This window comes from Takifugu rubripes, chromosome 1, assembly GCF_901000725.2.
Source record: "Takifugu rubripes chromosome 1, fTakRub1.2, whole genome shotgun sequence".
Lineage (NCBI taxonomy): Eukaryota > Metazoa > Chordata > Actinopteri > Tetraodontiformes > Tetraodontidae > Takifugu > Takifugu rubripes.
The window spans coordinates 10,309,836-10,323,727 of record NC_042285.1 but is presented as its reverse complement, the minus strand read 5'-3'; the positions used below and the strand labels follow the sequence as shown (position 1 = coordinate 10,323,727).

Here is a 13,892-nt window from a genome sequence, read left to right as displayed (position 1 = left end):
CACAGTTCATGTGAGCCAGATACCTACCTGTCAGAGGCAGGTGTAGCTCCAGAGGAGCCAATCAGTTTTAATTAACCCCTTGTGGTAAATGTCAGAGGGGGAGGGCTGAGGAGCAGAAAGCAGGACGAGCTGAAGAAAATTTCAGGCTGTCATCAGTGGAAACAACGGTGAAACGACGCGGTTTATTTCAAATATGTAGTTTTGACTGATAGTTGATGTTTAAGAGAGCGGTACTTCAAAATTAAATGCCCAGCTGTGTAAGAAAGATCAGCGCCTCCTGTAGTGAGTAATGTTGGGATGGAAATGGAGAAGAAGGCATGCCATTAAAATCGCCACAGAGATTTCATCTTGTCATCAGCCTCAGTTCACTGGACAGAAGGTAATTTGTGTTCACCAGTTTTCCTGTCTGTATTTCAGATTTTAAACTGGAAGATTACCTGGGAGGAAAAAAGAAGCCTGTCGTGCTGCATCAAATCACCAATACATCTTCAGGGCAATAGATTCTCAAACCTGCTCTCATTTATTGCTGCTAAAGTCATCAAAAGTGCTGCTGGTGTTTGTGGAAGGAAGCCTTTGTGTGTGTCACATGCAGATGCTAAAAGGTTTCATCTGTCCATCCAGATGAGATATGGAGCTGAGGATGAATCCAATAGACTGCTCACAAATGAAAGGGCACTTTACCACAGACATGGGGGGTGGGGGCTGCTCTGTCCTTTGGTGGACCTTTATGTCGGCCCCCTTCAGAGTGCCTGGAGTCACATGACACCGAGGTCACAAAAGTGATGATTCGACACTCTGCCGTCATTATATTACCGGTAGTACAGCTGAACTGTTAATGAGCATGTATTTTAGCTCAAAATCACAAATGAAGGATGGATGTTTTTAATAAAGCCATATAATTAACTAGATATTTGCTAAAAAACCAAAATCTCACACTGGAGATGTAAGTTTCATCTGAATTACTCAGCGCTTGTGGACTTTTATGTGAGTCCATCAGTCAGTCTGTTCTGGTCCAGTTCATCTTAAACACAGATTTTCATTTTTGTGGTCAACAATTCTGATTCACTGGAAAACCTGAAGGAGAACTATGGAGACCATCTCAAGAGGAGGCAAAATAAACATATTCTGAAGTGATGAGGACAGACAGGATGCTGAGAGAAAGACTGCTGCAACAACCATCTTCTCATTTGGGTCACTTTTATTTACAGAATAGATACAAAACAAATCAAAGAAAATCACAGAAAGTCTCTCAGTTTCACAATATATTTCCAGTTGGAGGAGCACCTATATGCTGGCATATGGGATGTAGGTGGCCTCATTAGGAACATATGTGGCGCTTGGTGGAACTCTGGAAGTGTGGTGGTTGTAGGAAATAAGGTTGAAGGTTTGCAGGCTGCAGCATCCTGGATGTGCACGAGGAGCCTGAATCATTGCTGTGGCTCCTCTGCCCTCCTCACACAGGTGTTTCTTTGTCTGCTCTCCTCTGCCAGGGGCAGATGTGGAGCTACGCTTCCTCTTCCCTCTTTGTGATGCTTTTCTGCCCTAAACACAAACACTTGACGCCCAGGTCAGGTGATGGTGATGTGGTGAAGACAGTGGAACTAAACAGGAGCTGTGTGATGGCCCGTCAGCCTCCTGGAGACGTCCATAGTTCCCATAGTTTCCTCTGCAGCTCCACTCAGGATGCCTCATTCTGTGTTGCTCAGCATCACTGAAATATTTGACCCGCTCTTCTTTGCAAAGTGAAGAGAAAACAGCCTCCACAGAGGTGCCAACGTGCACACACGAACACACACGAGAACAGGTGAACATATCCATCCACCTGTGGTGCTCACCCTCCATCAGTGCCAAACAATAAAGCAACTAAAGAGTCAAGCTCTGATGGAGAAAATGGCTGCATTCATTTTGTAATATTGATCGGCTGAAACGAGGAAAACTCTGACTGTCTTCCCTAGGTGGGCGTTCAAGACTCTGCTCCCATTCTGAAGGAATTCTGAGGGCCCCTTCAGAAAAGGCATGAAGGCGTTTGGTGGCTCGTTTTTAGCTTCCTTGCAGAAAAGTCAGTTTTGATGACAGATGGGACGATGCACTGTTTACCACCTAATCTAATCAAGGCATTGGAAAAAAAATCAGGCCTTTAAAATCCAACATTCATCATCTGATTCAGGGATTCTCCACTGCAGACATATCCCACCTTTATGGAAACAAGTTAACCCAAATAAAATCATATGAATGTAGTGGAGACCAGCTGGACCCACTAAAGCCTGTTTAGAACCCTTAACTTGGATTACATGTGTGGCCTTCAGTGTGACTGCTGCTTCTGCTCGTTGTAAGCATCTTTAATAAGAACTGAAGAAGCCTTTTGGATAGAAGGCGAAACGTCTTCAAGAGAAGAAACCCAGTCCAGTTGACATAGAAAACTACCTTGGACATCTTTAATAATGTGTCATCAGGCTGGAGATGACAAAGACACAGAGAGAGAAGGGTCACACACAGGTTCTGAAGTCACCAGAAGGATTTCTGTTCATTTCTGGAGAAGTTACCACAGCATTGGGATGAGTGATGTAAGTGAGAATTGAACAGAAATCCAAACAAAGCAAGTTTTCTTATATAAGAACAAGTTTGTTTTGCAGAACTCACCCATGCTTGACAAGTATTTCCATCAGTGATGGTCTGAGAAACCATCTGTAACCTTCAAATCTGTGTCTGGTTACTCACCTCCTGATGATGTGGAAAGCTGAGGAGGTGGAGGAGTGGGAGCAGGTGAAGCAGGAGGACTTAGAGGAGGAGAAGGGGTGGGAGAAAGTGGAGCCACTTTCTGCTGCGGCCATGTTTTCCTTTGCTTGGTTAGGGTTAGAATCCATCCCAGATGGCTGTAACATCCAGAAGTCATCTCCAGAATCCTGTAACACACATAAATCACAACCAATAACTGGAATTCATTCTTAGGGGAATAAAATTAAACAGACAAAACTTAATTAAACTGTCAGCATTGATAGAAAAAAATCAAAAGTCAATAAGATTGCAGCAATTTTAGAAAGAAGATCCAGATTTAATCTCAAAAGCTTTCTGGACACTGAAGAGTAGCTGGATGGGGAGAAGGTGGAGAACTTACAGATTGATGATGATCCCAGATGTAACTGGCTATTAATACGGACCATAGATCTCAGGAATATACAATAGGATTGTGTTACCATGGTAACCAACCAATGCCTTTTCTGATTCAATAAATAAACTGTTGATTGGCCAGAGTTTAAATTTGAAATGCATCAGTTTGAACTTGAAATGCAGGAGCTCAATGTTTCTTTATTGGTAGCTGAGGGTAGACAGGAAATGCAGCAGCCTATAACAAACTTGATTTCATGTGGAACAAAATGACTGACACAGCTGGTGTATTTTAATTCACCTGACAATGGGACAGGACAAACAGAAGATGAATCACAGAAGATGATTTTGGATAAAAACAAACCAGTTTTCACTGGATAGTTCCCACTCTTACTGAAAGAGCTCCAGCGAGCTCGACTGCAAAGTGTTTTTAAAGCTCCTGCAAATTCCACAGCAGACACAAAGTGCATATTACTGCAGTGTCCTGCATGTTCTTCTTCTCTGAGGACATACTCCACCCTGTGATCTCCATTCCAGTCATAGATGTCCTAGTCTGGTTTGGATCAAACAGATAGGACACCTTATAGGATGAACACATGTGGTGAAAGACGTCTGTTAACGTGCCTCAAAAGTCAAGGCACCATAAAACACATGTAATGCAGAACAAAGCAGCCTCTAGGCCTACATTAGAGAAACCCTTGAAATTTGATGAGGAAAGTGGGAAAAGGAAGCTTGTATGGTCACAAATATCTTCCTGTATGAGGTGTCGAGTGCATGAAGTTCACAAAGTAACAATAGAGTTTTTAATCATATAAAATGGGTTTAAACATTTCAGACATGACATCATTCCATTATCACTCTGTTGCCTCGGAGCTGGCACTGTCGTTTGTAAGCATGAAATCTGGAGTTCAAAAGTAAAAATACAAAAAAAAAAAGTGATCCATCCAGCAGCCAGACCAGGGAGGCCCATCCAAGCTTGTTTTCTGCTTGGCTATTGACTGTGTGTGTGTGTGTGTGTGTGGGAAGGGGGGGCAGAGCTCCAGCTCTTCTCTGGCTGCCTCCAGACACCCTCAGCCATGCTCACCCTCCTGACACGCTGCCCTCTGGCCAGCCCTCCGCGAGCGAGTGTGAGCATTCAACAGTGTGTGGGTTCACACTGAATCTGTTGCCTGAGAAATCTCGGGTGGGTTTAAGGTGAGTGTGTTTGTGCGCGCGCGCGTGTGTGTGTATGTGTGAGAGAGATTATCTGTGTGCAGTGTGGTTATGTGTGTGTGGCAGCTGTGCCTCCCTGCAGGATAGTTAGCTGCTCCCTGCACCACAGAGACAGCAGATACGCAGCAAGAATGTCTTTTTGAGTTCTGGATGCCAGGACACACACACAAGTAGTTATTAAATAAAACAGATGATCTTACCTTCATGAGTGAATGGAAACATCACTGCAAAATATTCAAATTTTGCTTACTTTTGAGATTCAAATGTGGCCCTTTGACGAACCAAAGGTTCCTTTAGCAGTAATCATTTCATGTCCAAAAAGAGTTTTTTTTAAATTATTTTAAGCCTTAGTCTGTCACTATTACTGACGAGTGACAAACAGACAGGTAAGAAACAACAGCCACTCTTTTCACTTGTATGTTTATACAGACACCTTAAATCCAATTTGCATCACGTCAGGATTTTTTAACTTTTCTTTTAATTTAATCCGCTTAGCAACATAAACAGATATATTCAACCGGTAAATGCTTTGTTTTTCTAACGGTGTCTGTAATGCAGCTACCTTGAAATATACGTTTGTATTAGCTACACACAAATTACGTTGTTTATGCTTTTTACTCAAACAATGAACAATCTAAACCTCCCCGATGGCCCACCTCTAAAATCTTCTATTTTCATCGCGGTGTCGATTGCTTTTGCCTTCCGTCTGATTTGTACAGCGGAAACACCGCGGCCGCTTGCTCTCTGTGTGTTGACCCAGTCTTCCAGAACGTTTTCATGCTTGGGCCACCTGCGATGTTTACGTCTAAAAGCTTTTGTCGTCCTTTTGCTTTGGATCAGGCGGGCGTCTCCACCTTCTCGCCATTGATTACCATAATTTATGCCAAGATTACGTGCGCCAGCTCAATTTCCTTCTTCAACTGCCAGAGTGATCGCTTTTAACTTAAAAGTCGCATCATATGCTTTTCTTCTAGTATTTTCCACGTTGATGAGGGTTCGTAAAAATGACTGATTCACAATAGTTGTGATAGTGCGCCACGAAAAAAAACCATAAACAAGCCGCACCGTAGAATAAGCCGCAGTGTTTAAAGTGTAGGAAAAAAGTAGCGGCTTATAGTCCGGAAATTACGGTAGTTGATGACTATGGAGTTCAATAATAGATAGTCTGTTGGCCAATAGTGTTCCACTTCCTGTTTGCCTTTGCTCCGTTGAGGATAACTGGTGTCATATCAACTTCGACAGCAAAGCTAATGCCACTTTTTCGTGGCACATGCTAAAGCGGCGTTGATACTTGACCTGCTTTTCAGCTCAGATGGGCTTAAATGTACCAATTTACTGTAAGTGGATATTACAGCATTGCTGCTAAGGTTGTGCAGCTGGATATGCTAATAATATCACAAGTTGCTCCATATTGTCAAGTATTTGCTGTAGATAGTACACACGAAAGACTGACAGGGGAGTTCCACATCATAATATCTCACATACACTGGGGTAAGTTAAAAGCACTGGTTCATGGCACCTAACCCTAGCTTACTGCCGGTAGTGAAAGCAGTAGTCAGGCTGTTCTGAGGGCAAATGTTAGAGTTTTAATGCATACCTTTTGTTAGTCCCTCAGGAGGAAACGTGAGGCTGAAGACTCACCCTCTGTTGCCTTTTTCTCTCTGTTTCCTGCGTTCATTCGCACACCTGCATTTGTGTGTGTACGACTGCTTGTAAAAATCAAATTAGCACATGAAAAGAATCCCTCCAAAATGCATTTGCAAGCACTTATTTGTGGGTTTTATGTGGTTTGGGAAAACTGGGGAGGGGGCATTCCTAATTAGTCTTCAACACAATTGCAGTGAAGGCTCCTCTGGACAAAATAACTCAAATAAAAGGCTTTTGTGGGAGGAGGAACCGAGGGAAGATTCAGCTCTGAGAGCAATGATATTCTCATTCATCTAACATGTACCTATGTTGAGCAATTATGCATGTAGGTAAGATGATGGAGGAAACCCCCTCCTCGCCATCAGCCGTATGAGTCCTTTCATTCTAATTTACCATCCGCAGTTCCTTTTTAACAAGAACAGGCTGTCAAAATGGAAATATCATTAGCATTTCATACATAAACAGCAGCTTTAGAGAAAAATTATTTAAGTGTATTTCCTGCTGTCTTTTGGACCAGTCATGGAGAAGCCATAATAGCTGGTGTGTTTTGTTCTCCCTCACTTTGGAACCCAGAGGAGAAGGCAAATTTCCCATCAGTCCAAGAGGAGGTGAAGGTTGCTGCTGGACGCCCTTTCCTGCTCAACTCTGATTCATGCACCAGTGAGGAAATTTCATTTATCGGGCTGATCTTGGACTTATTTAAGTACTAATCACAGAGATTCAGGCGTTCCTCGGGGGCTATAAAACTGTTTTAAGGCATTTTTCACTCGCTGAGCCACAATGAGGGATATAATTAACAAGGAACCCCCACCCCCTCCATCATGTGTCTTCAATTAGCCACTCGCCATTAGGAAGCTATGCGTCTATCCCCAATAACTGAGGAGCTAAAGCCAGTTCTGGCTGACCCTGTTCACGCCTGACTCTAATCAGGAGGATTTCACCATGGCAATAAAACGGAGACTACACCCTCTTCTCGTCTCTGCTGCTGCTCATGCCCTCCTCTTGTTAGAGCACAAATATGCCACCAAGCTCTTCTACCCTGCAGAGGGGCGCCAACAGGGATGGAATAAACCATTATTAGCCCAGTTAGCCTGCAGTGACAGCCCAGCTTGCCACCCCCCTTTCTTTGAGGAGATCCGCATGCTGGGCAGTGCTAGAGTCTCCTCCACCACGTTGAATAGAACCGCAGGGCTCTGGCTCCTCAGAGATAGCGTTATCTGGGTTGCCACGGGGGGGTTTCGATCCGTGTACATCAGCACGAGCTCAGACAAAGAACCATGCGGAGCAGTGCAAACATCGTGGCTGTCTTGTGTACACACAGTGGCGGACAAACAGTCAGTGTGGCAGTTCACACAGGTACAATGACACGTCCCTTCAACTTGACCCTGCCACTCATTTCATCCTTTTGATATTGTCATTGACCTCTTTGACCTTTACTGATACCTCCACCAAGGACGTTATGCTGCAGCCGACGTCTGCAAAATAACTCAAAAATTTCAAAACTGATTTTAATGACATTTTCTGGAAATGATGATAGCAGGCCAAAGAATAGCTGATTGGTGACGTTCCAGATCCCGGCTGACCTGCTGAGCGGAGGTCTGTGCTCTCCAGGTGCTTTTGAAACCTGTATTATTCCTGATATAAATTGAAGCTTTCATACTTTTGTTGAAGTCGTTAAACGTACCCCCCTTGTCTGGAACTGTTGTTCAAGCCCGATGACCTGCCACTTCTATCGACCCCCCCCCCCCCCCGCCATTTCCAAGAATCTGAGGTATTCTGTCCATTTACGTCTCTCTCAACACACGTCCTGCACCACTGGGAGCCCGTGTGCCACGGGAACATGGATAAGCTGCATTTCACTGCTTTTTCCTGTCGACAATTTCAATTAAAAAGAGATTTGAAGTGGAAAAGTACATTTTAATAAATGGTGTGCGCACACAACCCTGAGCGAAGGCAAGGCTGAAATTTTTAGAGCACTTTCACCAGCCATGCAACTTGTTTTAGTGTGCATAAGTGTGCAACTTGTTTTTTTGAGAACATTCTGATTCTGATTGCTGGAGGTCGGCATGTGAGGTTGCCCTGATGCACCGCATACTGCGCCCTTCAAACCAGCCCCAATGATCTGTCCTTTGGGGTCATTAACAGGGCTATTGTCAGCATCCTCACCCCCTGAAATATTTCTCCTTTAAGGTCTCCAGAGTTTAAGAAGCCTGGTTGACAATCACGTTATTTCTCACTTGCAGTTTTAAGTGTGCAATTTAGCTTGAACTACTTCTGACATTAATTACAATTATTAAATTAAATGTTCAATAAATTAGACACTTTTTTAAGATTTTAAGATGTTTTTCATTAGAAATTAAATGCTATGTGTATTTCTGCTTTACTTAGCTGTTAGCTTGTGAGGCTCTTTAAAATTTCAATTATTTCTCACCAATTTCATCTAATTGGTTGAGTTGTTTCCCTCTTCTGTCACACTTAACCTGAGCTTTATCAAAGTGTGTGACATATTTCCCTCAGAAACAATCATTTACTGTTTGAAGTACAACATGCTACACATGGTTTTATAGTGGCCCCTTCAAACACCAAGCATGTCCAAACCTGCTGTAGCTTAATGATAAACCCTGATAGACCTTTTTATCTCCTCATCACCCCCCTCTCTCTCTTGCAATCTCACACACACACACACGCACACACACACACACACACACACACACACACACACACACACACACACACACACACACACACACACACACAGGCACTCCAATATTAAACCTCATTGCTCAATAATCAATATATTTATTACCATTTCTTTAATTGACACCATTTATTGCATCAAGACATGATTGCATTTTTTAAAACAGCTTTTAAAAAAAGTACAAATTAACATAACAGGGAAAGATTAAAGAGTCATTATCAAACGTCAATATGATACAACTAGGAAATCTGTCCTTTAAGAATTCAATTAGGATGTACCTGTTCATCATTTGCCCCATCAAACCTTCTAGGTTATGTAGCCAAAGGCGTTTTAAAATTCAGAATTACAGAGAAGAAAACAAAATTCGAAAACACCCAAGTAACCAATAAAGTGAAATCCATCACCCAGTGACAGAGAACAGAATCATTTATCACAGACCTGCATATTTCTCATCAGCAGATGTGGTGATACAATAAGTGATAATTGATACAATAAAGGAAATCAGGAAAATTAAGGGAAAAAAGGTTTGACTACATGTGAGTTAAGTGTTCCAAAGCAATCTAAAATGCACAATTACTCATGCATCTAAATATGGTTTTAATATGTTATGAAATAATAATTGTTCTGAAGAAGAAAACTGTCCCCCTAAACTTGCTGCCTATCAAAGTGCATAATGTTTGATTTCCACCAGTGACACTGAAACATCAGCTTTCAGGTCTCTTTTTTCCTCTTTTATTTCTACATTAACTGTCAATGAACGTCAAAACGTCCTGCCTAGCCTCATGTGATATACTTTCGAGAATATATATTAAGCTTACCGTATGACAAAGTCATAAGTGAAAGGTTTTAAATCTTTATAAATGCCTTCTCCAGCCTATTCTGATAGATTTTTCCTTCACACAGCACAGACTGATGTGAAGGAACTGATGTGCTTTGACTGCATGTTAGTAACAAATAAAAAAAGAGGGATAATGCTAACGTAGCAGAATTAAACCAGGCGTACATGTTCTTGTGGTGCTCTTTTGCAGAGAGCACCTCTGGCTTTTCTTTCACTCCTCTTCAGCACTCTTTCTCTCACTGTCACTCATCTGCCAGAGGATCACAGTCAACTCTTCCTTCTTCTTAAAGAAGCTGTTCATCCTACAAAAAGAGCAACGATCTTCCTAGTTTGCCATCACCGTTTCCTCTCGTTTGCCTCGTCTCGTCACGGCTTCTCTTCACAGTTTCAGTTCAGACCCGGTTCGGCGTGATCACGGTTATGTTCGGTGTGTCGACTGCTGCAGAAAATCAGCTACAGTTCGTTGGCGATTAGCTGGACAGGAAGCAGAGGTGAGCAGGTGAGCTAGCCTTAGTGGTCTGAGCATCAGATCATGTCTGAAGAGCAATCAGAGAAGGTGCCTCCAGGATTTTATTTAGCATGTTTTAAGCATTGTCTTGTTATTTAAATCCAGGAATGGGTTATTGCTTTGACTACATAATGCCTGCAACTACTATCTTTTTAAAAAAATTATACTGCTTCTTGCAGTGTTTTAGGTATATTGTGGGTTGAGTTAGTTGAATAAAAGGTTTATCTGAACTAAAGGTACTATTTTTGGAATTCTCGGAGGATTGACAGGTGGGGGGAGTTCTGGGGTCACAGAGTGAATGTCTACTCATACTCATTCCCATGGCTGCATCTCTGTGAAGAAGCCCTCGCACAGGCCGAAGCCCTGATCCAGAGTCAGAGGGATTTCCTGCGGCTCCTCCTTGATCTCCTCCCATGGGTGCAGCACGGCCTCCTCCGGCTGCTCCAGGAACATGATGGAAGCCTCGTCAAACTGTGGCAGGTGGCTCTGGAGCACCTGATCCTGGTTCAGATGCAGCTGCTGCGGTATGTGCAGCTCGCCCATGCTGGCCATACAGTCCATGGAGGTTGTGCTCAGGTCCATGTAACCGTACGACTGGTGCTGGTGACCTACCGGCTGGCTCTGGCCTATGGCATCGCCTCCGTTGCACCACCGGCTGAGCCCCACCGAGTGCTGCCTCCCCTGAACGGAGACTTCCATGTCACATCCGAGGGCATTCAGAGCCGTGTTGATGTCCAGGTCCTCGAAGTTACTGTAGGTCCCGCCGAGAACATCGTCAAATACTGATGCCAGGTCAAAGTCCCCCTTCAGGATGTCCGCCTTGTGGGCCTCCCTCGCCAGAAGTGGAGAATCAGTCATCCTCGTGGCCTTGACGTGGTTTTTAGTGTGCGACAGGTGCTTCCGTTTGCACCCCTGTGGTTGGTAAGGTGATCCAGCGAGGTTGCTGGGCCTGTTGGTGCTGCTGCTGTACTGGTTAGAAGACATCCTCCTACGTTTGAAGATGCCGTTGACAAACATGTCGGCATACTGTGGATCGATCTGCCAAAAGCCCCCCTTTCCTGGTTCATCTTTCTGTCGAGGGACCTTCTTGAAGCACTTGTTGAGGGACAGGTTGTGACGAATTGAGTTCTGCGGAAGAAAAAAAAGGAGAATTAGCAGCTTTCAGAGGCTTAACAGAGACAAATTACCAACCAGCACCTGGCCGAATATGCTAGATTTGTCTGTGTGATTAAGGGAAGAGGAGGGGGAGGGGGAGGAGGATGAGGAGGAGGAGGAGGAGGAGGAGGAGGAGGATGAGGAGGAGGAGGAGGCATTGTTGATGTTTTCTATAGGAAAGCAAATGGACCTAATGAGGCTTTCTAGTAGCAGGCAGCATTTCAAACATGATCAGTTGTGCTTAGCTGCCATCTCTCTCAGGAGCCCTCATTAACACACGCACACACACACACACACACACACACACATACACACACAAACAACATTAGAGTGCTTTACCATTTTCTCATGTGACAAAAACCCCGTGAGTGCTGTTGTGCAATTTGCAAATTATGAAGACAATAATAATAATAATAATAATAATAATAATAATAATAATAATAATAATAATAATAATAATAATAATAATAATGAAAACTCGACTCTCCCTCTGTGTCTGAGCGGTTTCAGCTACACTTCTCGTGTTTTCTTGCTCACTGTCACATCATGTCTGGTGTCTACCGGTGTGAAGAAGAGGTGTCTGGTGGTGACACTGGGATCAATTGCTCGGCCTCCTCTCCTCCGCTCTCTGCGGGACTCATCAATAATGGACGGAAGAGTGTCGGTTACCTGCCAGCTGGGCTCCGCGTGTCTGTAGTAGCAGAAATTCTCCGTTATCCAGTTGTAAATGGTGGACAGAGTCACTTTGGGCTGCTTGCTGGCTTGCATGGCCATACAGATGAGGGACGCATAGGAGTAGGGCGGTTTGACTTTCGGGTTGGTTTTGTAGTCGACCTCCTCGGGTGGGCTGGTCTGCATGGACAGCTGCGAATAACCGTTACCGGGATGTGCGCAACTGGAGAAGCGCGGCGCGGCGGAGGAATCGCTGCCAGAGGTTACGGGGCTCCCGAGGTACCGAGGCATCCCCGTCGTGGCGGTATCCGCTGCTGGGGGGCTGGACGGAGAGTCGCTGCTGCCTCCCGGGAAACAGAGCCGTTTGAGATAAAGATGCTCCTGAGTGGACGGACAGCCCGGCCCAGCTCCGACGGGTCGTTCCGGGTCCGCGCTGAGGATGGAGAAATTCTGGAGCCAGTGGAGACTAGTGAGACTGTCGTCCATAAGGGCAAAGTCCGACCCGGTTTGCTGATCCTCCGGAAAGGCTGCCAGCCATTTCTCCTGAAATTTATTGGCGATGTCAGGGCTGGTCAGAACAGGCATGCTGACTGTGGGTGGTCGGTCGAACGGTCTGCAAATCGGCATTCAAAGTTTTGTTTTATCTTGAAGACAAAAGTGAAAAGTGATGAGAATCCCCGATGCGTCAAATAATAAGAGGTGGAAAAACTGCAGCACTTTAATCTCACGTTTGCGTAATGGTGCGTAATGCGCTACCTCCGCCGCGGATCATTTGGATGCACCTGTTGCCTCTCCCCTCCAAGGACTCAGCAGCGCATCCAGTCTCTGCGCAACAAGTGCGGCAGCGGGGAGGAGGGCGCCAGTACAACCATTTAACAGCAGCTCATGTGTAGTGAAATCAAGATCTCCCGTCAGGACAGGTCCATACTGACTCATCTAAACCTTCGGTGTGCCCGGGAGGTCAAGGTATAAAAATGTGAAGGAGATGACGAAAATAAGTTGCTCATAGAGACTGCCCACCATCCCTTTAAACGCCCGAGGGGGATCCTGATTGGTTGCCCTTTGGGTTATACTCCCCCCTCCTCACCTCCTGCCCCCTCCCTCTTTTTCTCCGTGGTACAGCTTTATTGCAGCAGGAAGGACAGTCACTATTGTCGATTCTTTCTTTTCATCCCGGAAACAATCTGAAATCTGACCTCCGAGGCGCGCGTCGGGCCTCCACCTTTTCCCAAAGTGACGCGCCAAAGCTCCCGCTCGTCATCCACACGCGTGCACCTGTAACGCGTAAACCCGCATTTACTGTGAGGCTCTCTCGTTTCATGGAGTTTTGGACCTAGAAATAAATGCACATGCTTTATTGAGGTGTGTTTGGCAAAGTACCAAAAGGAAAATTTTAACACCGTTTTAAAACATATGAATGGAAAGGATCCTCACTCACACTTTGAGGGATGATAAGGACAGACAGACAGACAGACAGACAGACAGACTGACTGACTGACTGACTGACTGACTGACTGACTGACTGACTGACTGACTGACTGACTGACTGACTGACTATATTTTCTTTTGGAGCTTTTTAAATAAATTTAAAATTTTGAAAACACTTCCATCTAGTGGAAAAATTCGGTATCGGATCAGAGCCTGGACGTCACCTCATAAATCACACCATGAACTACATGTTCAAACCATCTTAAATGTATGATTTGACTGCCAACTAGGGTTCTGTGTAAGGTGTTATAATACATATTTTCATACATGAAAGTATTTTATGTCTTTCTGTTTGATGAGCTTGAAGAAACACGGGCGCTACAGGGAGATGGAAACATTGATTATGACCTGGCTGCTTGAGATGTCAAAAGTGGCTCAGCTGATTATGGTTGGACCATGCACCATGAAGAAGTTTGAAAATATGCAGATTTATGATGAGTGACTTTGGTCTCCGTAGTGCCAATGGCAGATTTAATTGAACAATTGTCCTGATAATGATTGCTCTCATTTCTAGTGTGCTGTATGCTGCTTTTGCCATCCCTACTCATGTAAAAATACATTTTTCTCAC

The 13,892-nt window shown here is 44.4% G+C and overlaps 1 protein-coding gene across 3 annotated transcripts; it reads right to left on the bottom strand.

Annotated features, from left to right (window-relative positions):
* Positions 1 to 8,773: 8,773 nt before the first annotated feature.
* foxj1b (forkhead box J1b) lies at positions 8,774 to 12,785 on the bottom strand. Of its 3 annotated transcripts, none has more exons than XM_029850832.1 (3): positions 11,833 to 12,785; positions 10,321 to 11,136; positions 8,774 to 9,974 (listed from the first exon to the last, which is right to left on the bottom strand). In XM_029850832.1, the coding sequence occupies exons 1-2, from the start codon at positions 12,460 to 12,462 to the stop codon at positions 10,321 to 10,323; spliced, it is 1,446 nt and encodes a 481-aa protein (XP_029706692.1). In that variant the 5' UTR covers positions 12,463 to 12,785; the 3' UTR covers positions 8,774 to 9,974. The 3 variants fall into 3 exon arrangements, with proteins under 3 accessions (XP_029706692.1, XP_029706685.1, XP_003961398.2); XM_029850825.1 differs by having other exon boundaries at positions 8,774 to 11,136; positions 11,833 to 12,479; positions 12,564 to 12,785; XM_003961349.3 differs by having other exon boundaries at positions 8,774 to 11,136; positions 11,833 to 12,479; positions 12,592 to 12,785.
* Positions 12,786 to 13,892: the final 1,107 nt, after the last annotated feature.

Coding starts and splice junctions, on each gene's coding strand:
- foxj1b (XM_029850832.1), bottom strand. CDS start 12,462: ATGCCGATTTGCAGACCGTTCGACCGACCACCCACAGTCAGCATGCCT. Junction 11,137..11,832: donor ACGCGGAGCCCAGCTGGCAG/GTAACCGACACT, acceptor TTTCTTCCGCAG/AACTCAATTCGTCACAACCT.